The sequence below is a fragment of the Pongo abelii genome, chromosome 1 (assembly GCF_028885655.2).
Source record: "Pongo abelii isolate AG06213 chromosome 1, NHGRI_mPonAbe1-v2.0_pri, whole genome shotgun sequence".
NCBI classification, from domain to species: domain Eukaryota; kingdom Metazoa; phylum Chordata; class Mammalia; order Primates; family Hominidae; genus Pongo; species Pongo abelii.
Genome location: NC_071985.2, coordinates 204,769,682 through 204,781,912, shown reverse-complemented (window position 1 = coordinate 204,781,912; position 12,231 = coordinate 204,769,682). Strand labels below are relative to the sequence as shown.

Genomic DNA, 12,231 nt, shown 5'->3' with positions numbered 1-12,231 from the left:
TTCTCTTTCACTCCCATCACAATCCAGTGTGAGTAGGAGGAGCACAGTCATTCAGGGACCCAGCCTCCTGTTGATGGTTTCTGAATCTTCTACTGCTGGCATCTGGCCGGCAGATGAACATGGAGAGGGAGTGGGGAGAAAGCACAGCCACTTTAAATGTTGGCTGGGTGCAGTGGCTCACGCCTGTAATCCCAGCATTTTGGGAGGCCAAGGCGGGTGAATCACTTGAGGTCAGGAGTTCCAGACCAGCCTGGCCAACACGGTGAAACCCTATCTTTACTAAAAATACAAAAATTAGCCAGGCCCACGCCTGTAGTCCCAGCTACTAGTGAGACTGAGGCAGGAGAATCACTTGAACCCGGGAGGCGGAAGTTGCAGTGAGCTGAGATCGTGCCACTGCACTCCAGCCTGGGCGACAGAACGAGACTTGTGTAAAAAAATAAAAATTAAAAATTTATGGCCCATTTCTTCCTAGTGACAGCTGGTCACATGGCCCCACCTTAATGCAAGGAAGTGAGAAATATTGTTTAGAAGGGCACCACAGACACTGTAACTAATTAATCTCTCTGAGTCACACTGTATCATGAGATGTTGAGAAGGTTAAAAGAGATAATATGTGTAGAATACTTAGGACAAGTCCTGGCTCATCGCCAAGGCCCAATGAATAGCAGCTATTAAATGATTAAGCCTGTGAGATAGACAAGGCAGGGACTCCTACCTCCATATGACTGTAGGAAAACAGAATCAGAGAGGTCAGTGGTTTACTTAGGGTCACATAGCCAGGCATTTTGTGGAATTTGGCCTGCAACCTAGGGTTCCTGCCCCCAGGTCTGTTACTCCTTCTAGTCCCTTGGGTGGAAGTTTGCAGAGGATTGATGCTGTGGGTGGGAGAGAACAAGCTTCTTGGTTACCTTTGACCCTCACAAGGGCAGAGCCCCTGGTGCCCTTTTACAGCCTGTGAGCCATTGGTCTTGACTCAGCAGCAGAGCCCCATTCCTCACTGTCAGCCTTCAGTTTACGGGCCATTAACTGCATCCCTGCTGGGGCTGGACCAGATGGGCCTCCTGACTCCACAATCCCTCACACACACACTTTCCCAGTGTGTGCCATCAGCACTTATTGAACCTGTGGGCCACTTGCTGTGTGACCTTAAACAAGTGCTGTTCTGGTTCCTATACAATGAAGGTCTTGGATTCAGTTATTTCTAGGGGTCCTGCCAGCCTGATGTCCTGTGGACCCACTCTGTCTGTGGATCCCCAGCCCCTTCTCACTTCTTAGCCTCAAGTCCATTGTGTGGCTTCTTAAATCCTAGCATTCCAAGAGATCCTGGGAGTACCCTGGGCCAGCCTCAAGGCTGTATCAGAATCCCACAACACCCCCTAAGGTGTTCATCCAGCCCAAGCCTACACTCCAGGAATGTGGAGCTCATTTCATCCTAGGCACCCTTCCTATCTCAAGAAGGAAGTCCTTGAGTTAAGCTGAAGTCTGCTTTCCTCCCAGAAGGAAGGAAGTTTTGTTTTGTTTTGTTTTTATTGTTGTTTTGAGACAGGGTCTCGCTCTGTCACCCAGGCTGAAGTGCAGTGGCACTATCCCAGCTTACTACAGCCTCAACCTCCAGGGCTTAAGCGATCCTCCCACCTCGGCCCCCCAAGTAGCTGGGACTGCAGATATGCACCACCATACCCAGCTAATGTTTGTTTTTTTTGTAGAGATGGGGTTTTGCCATGTTGCCCAGGCTGGTCTCCAGCTCCTGGAGTCAAGCAGTCCACCTGCCTCAGCCTCCCAAAGTGCTGGGATTACAGGCATGAGCCCCATGCCTGGTCAGGAGGTTCTTGTGATTAAGCTGAGACCTGCTTCCCTCTGGGGAGGCTGACCCTATCCTTGAGTCCTGGACTCCTCCACATATATGCCCCTCTTCCCTGTGGGTACACCAAGAGCTTGAACCCCACTATGCTAAATGCTTTAGGTACCTTAGCCTTTTTTTTTTTTTTTTTTTTGAGACGGAGTCTCGCTCTGTTGCCCAGGCTGGAGTCCAGTGGCACGATCTCGGCTCACTGCAAGCTCCACCTCCTGGGTTCACACCATTCTCCTGCCTCAGCCTCCCGAAGAGCTGGGACTACAGGCGCCACCATGCCCGGCTAATTTTTTTGTATTTTTTTTTTTTTAGTAGGGATGGGGTTTCACCTTGTTAGCCAGGATGGTCTCGATTTCCTGACCTCATGATCTGCCCGCCTCGGCCTCCCAAAGTGCTGGGATTACAGGCGTGAACCACCGCACCTGGCCGCCTTAGCCTATTTAATCCTCATGACAATCCTGGAGATGTGGGTACTGTCATTAGCCTCACTCCACTGAAGCTCCAAGAGGTTTAGTAATTTCCTTACACTATGTAGTAGGGCCTGAGTCCTGCTCCTAACTCATGTTGTCTGTCTTAGCAGTCCTGTCCCCAGTGGAGCTAGTTTGGAAATGGGTCAAGGTGTTTTGAGTTACTGCAATGACTGGCATTCAGTGGGCTGAGCTAAACGATTTCATTACGGCCACGCATGGACACAAAGGCTGAAAAGGGGCCAGGAGAGAACATAGGGGACCTCCCTGATGAGGGCCAATCCTGCTAGGTCTTTAAGGATGACTAAGAGTTCACCAAGTCCCGAAGCCGAGGAGGACACTCCGGACAGAAGAATCCCCTTGAACAAAGGCTGGGAGGAGGTGGTGGGACTTGCCCAAGCCTTGGAAGGGTGGGCAAGCAGGTGGGGACCCCTTAGGCACACAGGCCCCTCACGCCGTCTGTCTTTCCTTGTTTCCGCGGCCCAGACGGGGCAGTGGTGTGCATGCTCCAGTTCCCCAGCCCCAGCTGGTACTGGGACACGGTGACCAAGATCTGCGTGTTCCTCTTCGCCTTCGTGGTGCCCATCCTCATCATCACCGTGTGCTACGGCCTCATGCTGCTGCGCCTGCGCAGTGTGCGCCTGCTGTCGGGCTCCAAGGAGAAGGACCGCAGCCTGCGGCGCATAACGCGCATGGTGCTGGTGGTGGTGGGCGCCTTCGTGGTGTGTTGGGCGCCCATCCACATCTTCGTCATCGTCTGGACGCTGGTGGACATCGACCGGCACGACCCGCTGGTGGTGGCTGCGCTGCACCTGTGCATCGCGCTGGGCTACGCCAATAGCAGCCTCAACCCCGTGCTCTACGCCTTCCTCGACGAGAACTTCAAGCGCTGCTTCCGCCAGCTCTGCCGCAAGCCCTGCGGCCGCCCGGACCCCAGCAGCTTCAGCCGCGCCCGCGAAGCCACGGCCCGCGAGCGTGTCACCGCTTGCACCCCGTCAGATGGTCCCGGCGGTGGCGCCGCCGCCTGACCAGGCCATCCGGCCCCCAGCGCGCCCCTCCCTAGTGACCCGGCGGCCACATGAGTCCCAGTGGGAGGCGCGAGCCGTCATGTGGAATGGGACAGTAGAAGGTCGGAGGCTTGGGACCGCCAGATGGGGGCCTCTGTTTCAGAGACGGGACCGGGCCGCTAGATGGGCATGGGGTGGGCCTCTGGTTTGGGGCGAGGCAGAGGACAGATCAATGGCGCAGTGCCTCTGGGCTGGGTGCCCCGTCCACGGCTGTAGGTGGGGCGGGAAAGCCAGTGACTCCAGGGGAGGAGCGGGACCTGTGGCTCTACAACTGAGTCCTTAAACAGGGCATCTCCAGGAAGGCGGGGCTTCAACCCTGAGACGGCTTCGGTTTCTAACTTGGAGCCGGACTTTCGGAGTTGGGGGTCCGGGCCCAGGACCCAGAAAGGGCAGTGGTGGGGACAGTTGCTTGAAAACTGAGCTGCAAGACTGGGCCTCTGTGCAGTAGGGAGGAGCCTTCTGTGAGGGGAGACCCAGAGACAGGATAGTTGGGTGTGGCTACAGCTGAAGATTTGGTCACCAGATAGGGGGCCTGTGCAAAGGGCCTGTGGCCTCAACTTCGGATACAGGATACAGTCCCAGCCCTGAGTTCTAGCAAGGGGCAAGGCTTGCTGAGGTCCAGGTCCGACTTGACACCTTTATAAATAGAATATAAAAGACTGAGGGGCCAGGCGTGGTGACTCAAGCCTGTAATCCCAGCACTTTGGGATGCTGAGGCGGGTGGATGGACATGAGCCCAGGAGTTCGAGACTAGTCTGGGCAACATGGGAGACCCTGTCTCTACAAAAAATACAAAATTAGCCAGGCATGGTGGTGCGCACCTGCAGGCCTAGCTCCTTGGAAGGTGAGAGGATCGCTTGATCCCAGGAGTTTGAAGCTGCAGTGAGCTATGGTGGTGCCACTGCACTCCAGCCTGGGGGACAGAGTAGGACCCTGTCTCTAAAAAAGGAGAGAGAGGGAGAATGAGGGAAGAAGAGATAGGAAGAGAGAGAAACAATATACCTTTTATCTCTTTGACAGGCATGTATTTCCTTGGAATGGGCAGGAATGCCTCAGAATGGAAGTGGCCACAGTGGGGCTTGGGACAGGACAGCAGAGTGGGGGGCAGCCGCTCCAGGATAGGGTAATAAGACAGGACCTTGGTTGGGGTAGGGTCCCCAGAACTGAGTACTAATGGGGGCCCAAAGGCTTGGGAAGGAGAAGGCTTCCAAAACCAGTTCGAAAACCCAGACTCAGAGTGGACCTCCCTGCCAAGGGGTGGGTGGTGGTGGGTGGGTGGAGGAAGAGGTGGGCTCCTGCTTCAAGGTTAGGTCTTCCAGTGGAAGGTGGTTGCTTTCTGTGAGTCCCCAGGGCCCTAGTTTCTCTGGCCCAGATACTGGAGGACAGGGGCCCACCTACTTTTATCCCGTGGATGGTAAATGGTGCCTGGGACTCTTGGGGGCGAGGGGCGGGGTATGAGAAACATCAGTTCGCACTTGGTGCTGGGTCCTGGGCCCTGATAAGAACCTGGATGAAATCCTCTTCCGTTCTCCCAACATCTGGCTGCATCCATGTGTCTGGTGTCAATGACTCCAGTGAACTGGAGCTGCCCATATGGGGACCTGACCTTGAAGGAACTGGGGGGAGAAGCTTTTGTAACTGCAATGCTGGCATCAGTGTGTGTCCCCCTCTGCCTTTCCCCCCAGGCTCCCCAGGTCCCCCACCTGCTCCAGCCCAGCTGCCCGCTTCATGCTGCTGAGAGTGGCATCCACCTGGAGTTGGGTGTAGAAGTTTTTCTTTTCATTGGTTTGGCATTTTATTCAGGCACTTCTGGATCTTTGCTTCCCAGAATATCAGTGTCTGTCCTTGTTCCCTGTACCTCCCCCGTGCTTCATCTCCTCTCCCCCCGCTGCTCTCCCCTCCCTCACCAACACTGCCTCAGTAATGCACCCCTGACTCCCTATTGAAGCAGTGTGCTGACATCCTTGTAAAAACAAATTTAATTTTATTCCTTTTTTGGGACAGATGGAAAGAAATTGACGTCTTTGTCTCAAACAAAAGAAAAAAGAAAAAGAAACAATATACTTCTTTTCCTTTTGACAGCCATGTCTTTGGAACAAAAGCTGGGAGGCTGTCACTCCAGCAGGGACTGAATAGCGTGCAGGGAGCTGGGGACTTAGGCACCAAGAGGGGCTTTGGGCACATTAGGGGGAAGGGATGCTCTCAGAGGGCAAAGCACAGCCCCCTTCTCAGGGTGAGGCTCCCAGCAGCCCCAGACCTGGGGATGTGCCTCCTTTGGGAAATGGCTCCCCCGGGTCCTGGAAAGATGTGGGGCCATGCCCAGCACTCACATCCAGCCTGCCAAGCCACTGTGACCTGGGGTCCCAAGCCACCTAGATCACTCTCACTACCCTGTGACCACAGAGACCCCTGTGTCTGAGGGTGGGAGGTCGTCAGCATGGCAGGAGACACTTCTCCTCATCAGGGGCTCCTCCTGTGAATGCTTTGGGGGTATGGCAGAAAAAGGGACAATCTAGGAACTGGGGAAGACTCCTGAAGGAGGTGACGTTGGAGTCAGGCTGTTTACTCTCCCTGCAGGAACTGTGTCCCCTCCCAGGATAGGCCTGTTTCAAGGCTGCTTGAAGCCCACTCACTGCCATCTCCTGTGTCTGTAACAGATCTGGCTGTTTTTTGCCCCTTCTGATATATAAATCTGTCCTGGGGTCAGCAGGGCCCGGGTCCGGACCACGTGTGTTTAAGGTAGTGCAGACTTGTATTGAAATCTACTTCATGCCAAGCATGCACTCTGGGCATCAGGACTTGGAAATGAGTCAGCCTTGGCCCTGCCCTCAGAAAGCCTGAGCCAGTGTTGGGAGATAAAGCATCAACAGATGATTGCACCTCAGTGTGATGAGTGCAGTGACAGGGAGCCCCAGGGAGGGTGTCACGGGGAAGTGCCTTTTCTAGCTTTTCACTAAAACACATGTTTGTAGCAGTTCTGTAAGAGGTGAAAAAGGGTCGGGGGCCCTGAAGGATGAATAGGAGTTGGCCACCAAGAAGAGGAAATAGCGTATGCGGAGGCATGGGGATGTTTAAATGCTTGGCAAACCCAACAAGTTGGGTGCAGCTGGAGCATGGGGCTTAACTAAGCTCTTCTGTGTGCCAGGCTTTCTGCCGGGTGTCTTGTGTGCATCAGCCCACCTGATCCTCAGGACAGCCTGGTGAGGAAGTAGTGTTATCCCCCATTGAGGACAAAGAGAGCTGAGGCTGAGAGAGCTCAGGCTACTTGCTCCTAAGTCACAGGGCCTGTTCGTAGTGGCAGATCTTGGGTCCCTGGAATTCCAGGGTCCATGTTTCCAGTTAATTCCAGGCATCAGTGAAGTAGAAAGGCCTTAGAAGCTGGAACCCCAGAATGAGGTTTTTGAAGACCTAAAACCAAATGGAAAAATCTAAAGGAAACGAGCAATTTTCCATGAACTTTTGTTCCTCCTGAAGCTCTCCAAATCTTCACGTTTCAGAATGTACTGTGCATGGTGCATTTTAAAGCTCTAAATTGACAGTGTAATTCTAGATCGTCACAGGGTTCTCAAAACTGCAGAGTAGGTCTGTTTCCCCCAAAATTTCCATTTCTCTCCCTCCAGGAGGAGGGAGGGAAGTTTTTGCCCCTGATTTCAAAATGTCCTACTGTTTCAGATCACTTCTTCTTCATCATCTTTTTTTTTTTTTTTTTTTTTGAGCCAGTGTCTTGCTCTGTTGCCCAGTCTGGAGTGCAAGTGCAGTGGTACAATCATAGCTCACTGCAGTCTCAAACTCCTGGGCTTAAGTGATCCTCCCACCTCAGCCTCCTGAGTATCTGGGACGATGGGTGTGTGACACCATGCCCAGCAATTTTATTTTTATTTTTATTCATTTATTTTGTTTGGGTTTTTTTCTGAGACAGGGTCTCCCTCTGTCGCATAGGCTGGAGTGCAGTGGCATCATCTCGGCTCATTGCAACCTCCGCCTCCTGGGTTCAAGTGATCCTCCCGCCTCAGCCTCCTGAGTAGCTGGGATTACAGGTGTGCACCACCACAGCCCAGCTAATATTTGAATTTTTAGTAGAGATGGGGTTTCACCATTTGGCCAAGCTGGTCTCGAACTCCTGACCTCAGGGGATCTGCCCGCCTCAGCTTCCCAAAGTGCTGGGATTACAGGCGTGAGCCACCGAGCCCAGCCAATTTTTTTTTTTTAATAGAGACCAGAGTGTCTCTGTGTTGTCCAGACTGGTCTTGAACTTCTGTCCTCAAGCAATTCTCCTGCCTTGGCCTCCCAAAGTACTGGGTTTACAGGTGTGAGCCACTGTGCCCAGCTCTCATACCTCGTCTTGATGCAGTAGAAGTAGTGGTTAAGGCTGGAATCACATCTTGGCTTTCCCTCTCTGAGCCTCAGTTTCCTCATCTGTAGAGTAGACTTCCTTCACGGGTGGTTGTGAGGATTTAATGTATGTATAGGGATAAGGCCCAGAACATAAGTAAACTCTAAGTACATGGTAAGTGGCAGTTACTGCTTACAAGTGGAGCCAGAGTTCAGGGTCAGAGCTAGAGACCTACGGGGAAGAGTAGGTGAGCTGTCAGGGCTAGTGATGGAGAGAGAGAAGAGACTGGAGATCCAGCTTGGGGATCCCCTTGCTTCCTGGCTCAGGAGCCTCCATGGAAAGTGAGAAGCTGCCAGAGAAGCAGGAGGAGGATGGAGAGAATGTGCTACCATGGAAACTGGAGGAGGAGGGCGTTCCCAGGGGGAGGGAGTGATGGATAATGTCAAGTGTCATAAGAGAGGATGGGAGTAGGGAGGGCAGGAGGGTGATGGGAGCTCTCCAATTTAGTTTTTTACATGGCCCAGGCAGCCCCCAAGCCTGGATCAAATCCTAGCTCTCAAGCTAACTGGCTGTGTGACCTGGACAAGGGATTTGCCCTCTCTGAGCTTCGGTTTCCTTCTAGAGTTGAGGTGTGGGAATTGGTCCATCTCTAATACGATTGTCAGTCTCACTTAATAAGAGTCCTAGCTTTGCCGAATTCTTGGCCACGTGCTAGCAGTGTGATCTTAGGCAAGTCACTTCACCTCCATGAGCACTCTCTGAAAGCTAGAGATATGGTGAGCAAAGTGCCACCAAAGTGCCTGGCACAGAGTGGGGCCTCGATACAGGATTATTCTCTGATAATTACACGGGTGCCAGCGGCAGCTGCTCTAAGGAGGCTTGCTGGGCTTGGAATTAGAAATGCTCCTCAAGGGCCGGGTGCAGTGGCTTACGCCTGTAATCCTAGCATTTTGGGAGGCCGAGGCGGGTGGATCATGAGGTCGGGAGTTCAACACCAGCCTGACCAACATGGTGAAACCCCATCTCTACTAAAAACACAAAAATTAGCCAGGCGTGGTGGCATGCACCTGTAATCCCAGCTACTCAGGAGGCTGAGGCAGGAGAATCGCTTGAACCCAGGAAGCGGAGGTTGCAGTGAGCCAAGATCTTGCCACTGTACTCCAGCCTGGGTGACAGAGCGAGACTCTGTCTAAAAAAAAAAAAAAAAATTAAAAAGAAATGCTCATCAAGTTGGAGAGGGCCCACTAGCATCCTGAGAGGACTTGGAAGAACAATAGTCCAGGCTGGGCACCTGCTGGGTCTCTGTCCAAAGGCCAGCCCTCTCTTTGTGTCAGCGGCAGATCCCTCACCTAGGGCCTGACTACTGGCTGCCAGCTCCCACTAACACCTGCTGCAGATCCAGACTGAAGCCGGCCCCAGCGGCCCCAAAGCCCCTAGGAAGTGACCACCCCCCATCCCTGGCACCCAGATCCTGGCCCCTGCACTCACACACAAAACACATACACATGTCTCTTTTTCATCATGTATTTATTCCTTTATTTCTGGAAGCTGAGAGGAGTGATGGGAGCAAATCAGGACCTGGCCACCCCACGCTGAGCTTGCAGATGTTGAGAGTTGGGTGACAGCTGGCTGTGTGGTTCAGGCTGCAGGCAGCTTGGGAATTCAAAATGGGGCTTAGAGAGGAGCTGGAGGGGGCCCTCGAGGTGGACGTAGTGATGCAGTAGAGCATGGTGCTGCGAGGTTGCCCGGGTTCTAGTCCCAGCACCATCGCCGGGGACCAGCCGTTTCAGAGTGTGGCACTCTGTCACACTCCATTTCATTGAGAGGCCACTGACACATTATCAATGGGTAATGTACAGCACTTCCATGGCGTACCTCATTTGATCTTCACAGCGTGATGATGAGGTAGGCATTAGTATCATTACCTCCATTTTACAGATGGGGAAACTGAGGCTCAGAGAAGGGAATGACTTGCCCAAGACCACATGGCTTCTCAGTGATTGGCCCAGCTAGGATCCCACTTCTGGTCCTTCAGGTCCACTTCCTCTGCTTTCCTCCTTCTGCCCCCTGAGAAGAAATGCTCTGAGTATACCGAGGGTCCTCAGGAGACTCTCACATCCAGCTCACAGTCACAGGCTGAGCATTCCCTGTGCTGGGTTCTGCACCTCATCATGTTGGCAGCAGAGGCACGTGCCAGCTGCTCAAAAAACTGCTGTAACCTTGGTAGGTCCCTCTCCCCATCCATTTCCTCCTTGCCTTGGAAGTCCTGCTTGTTTGATAATTTTCTGACTGACTGCCATGTTGTTGCCATGTGACCTTGGGCGAGTCATTTCACTCTGAGCCATTTCTCAATCATGGATGACAGCACTTACCTGGTGAGAAGTTGAGAAGATTCAGAAAGAGGCTATGAGTGAAGGACCTTGTCTGTTTTGGTCATGAAAGTGTTCCCAGGAAATGCAAATGGGCACACAGCAGTTATCTACTGAGCGAATGAACAACGTCCCTGGTGCATAGAAGTGCTCAACAAATGCAGCTTTTTTCATATTATCTAATGTTTTAGGCCGTGCCTGCACCAACCCATGCTTCTTTTTTTTCTTTCTTTCTTTCTTTTTTTTTTTTTTTTAAGACAGAGTTTCACTCTGTCGCCCAGGCTGAAGTGCAATGGCGAGATCTCGGCTCACTGCAACCTCCGCCACCCAGGTTCAAGCGATTCTCCTGCCTCAGCCTGCTGAGTAGCTGGGATTACAGGCACGTGCCCAGCTAATTTTGTATTTTTAGTAGAGACGGGGTTTCACCATGTTGGCCAGGCTGGTCTCGAACTGACCTCAAGTGATCCGCCCACCTCGGCCTCCCAAAGTGCTAGGATTACAGGCGTGAGCCACTGTGCCCAGCCCAACCCACGGTTCTTAATGCTGCAGGTGGGTCTGGAGCAAGGCTTTTCTCTTTTAACCATCTCCTTGAGTTTCAGAAGGTGGGACAACATGTGCTGGAAAGCAGTTCTTAAGAGGACGTCTTGTCCCCAAGCTCCTTAGCCATGCTGTCCTCTCCTGCCCTCACCAGGACTGCCCTCTCAGGGACCCAAGAGGAAGGGACAGCCTGGAAAGGAAGAAGGTCCCGAGCCATCTGCATCATGGGGATGGAGTCCCTTGGCGGGTGCTGGTGCAAATGCACTCCTGTAATGGGGCTCATCTAGAATCTCCTCCTGGAATGAGGAGACAGCAAATGTGGTTTTGAATCTTCGTTGTTCACTTCGTTGCTGTGATGCTGGGCAGGTCTCTGTCCCTCTCTGGGCCTCTGCACCGTGGAGGGGTAGGAGTTGATAGTGCTGAAGGCTCTGCCATCCTGGAAAAGAACTGAAACACTGCCCTCGTGTTCCTGGGTCCCAGAAACAGACATCTATTGGTAAAATCTACTGGGCATTTGCCCAGAGACAGGGAAAAGCATGCCTGGGGGTCTGTAATAGGAGCTGCCCCAACTGGGGGCAGGAAGGCGGGCATGTGAAAAAGGAAGCTTAACTCAAAGCTTTGTTTTCAGGCTTTTTGCCTACCCCAGGCTCCATCTTGGTACCAAGGACTCAACCTTCTGTTTTCTCAATAAAGTGAGCCCTCTTCTCGGTGTCTGCATCTCTGGCTGTTTTGTTTGCTCACCTCTGCCAGGTTCCTTGTAAGGAGGCCCCAGTCTGGGGGGTCACATAAGCCTATGGGGAAGTCTGGCTCTGCCCTGAGGACCTGTCTCAGAGGGAGAGGCAATGTTGTCCTTAAGAACCCTAGTTTGGACCGGGTGTGGTGGCTCACGCCTGTAATCCCAGCACTTTGGGAGGCCAAGGCGGGTGGATCACGAGGTCAGGAGTTCAAGACCAGCCTGGCCAAGATGGTGAAACCCCGTCTCTACTAAAAATACAAAAATTAGCTGGGCGTGGTGGTGGATGCTTGTAATCCCAGCTACTCGGGAGGCTGAGGCAGAGAATAGCTTGAACCCGGCAGGCGGAGGTTGCAGTGAACCAAGATCGCGCCATTGTACTCCAGCCTGGGCGACAGAACGAGACTGTGTAAAAAAAAAAAAAGCCCTAGTTTAATGGGAGAGAGAGACACACAGGCAGGCATTTCCTAGAGCAAGCTCTGAACCAAACCAGGCCTCGGTGCTCCACTCCCCTTCCACCCTCCGAACTGGCTCCTCCCCTTCCCTGCGCCCCCGCCACTCCCCTAATCTAAGTCCCTTGTCCTCCAGAGCCCTGCCCACCCCACATGCCTCTTGGGGCTCCACTAAATCTCTCTCCCATCTCTCTGCCCCTCAGTGACCCTTCCTTCAGGCCATTGAAGCACCAGACCTCCTTGTGTGCATTCAAGGTAGCCCTGGGGTGGGAGTTAGAACCCCGTTCCCCAGGAGACCTCCTCCTCCTCAGTGTTCTCAAAAGTCGCTGGCCCCTGTGGTTAATAAGTAACTCCCTGGAAGGCAATTCTTTCCTGACCCAGATCTGTTTCCCATCACATGTGACCCATCCTTAGGAGG

At 53.0% G+C, this 12,231-nt stretch overlaps 1 protein-coding gene across 1 annotated transcript in view; it reads left to right on the top strand.

Moving 5' to 3' along the window:
- OPRD1 (opioid receptor delta 1) overlaps positions 1 to 11,454 on the top strand; it is a 59,200-nt gene extending 47,746 nt beyond the window's left edge. Inside the window, exon 3 of the mRNA XM_002811158.3 lies at positions 2,809 to 11,454. Coding sequence (XP_002811204.2) covers positions 2,809 to 3,350 — 542 coding nt within the window. The 3' untranslated portion in view covers positions 3,351 to 11,454. The remainder of the gene's footprint in view (positions 1 to 2,808) is intronic.
- Positions 11,455 to 12,231: the final 777 nt, after the last annotated feature.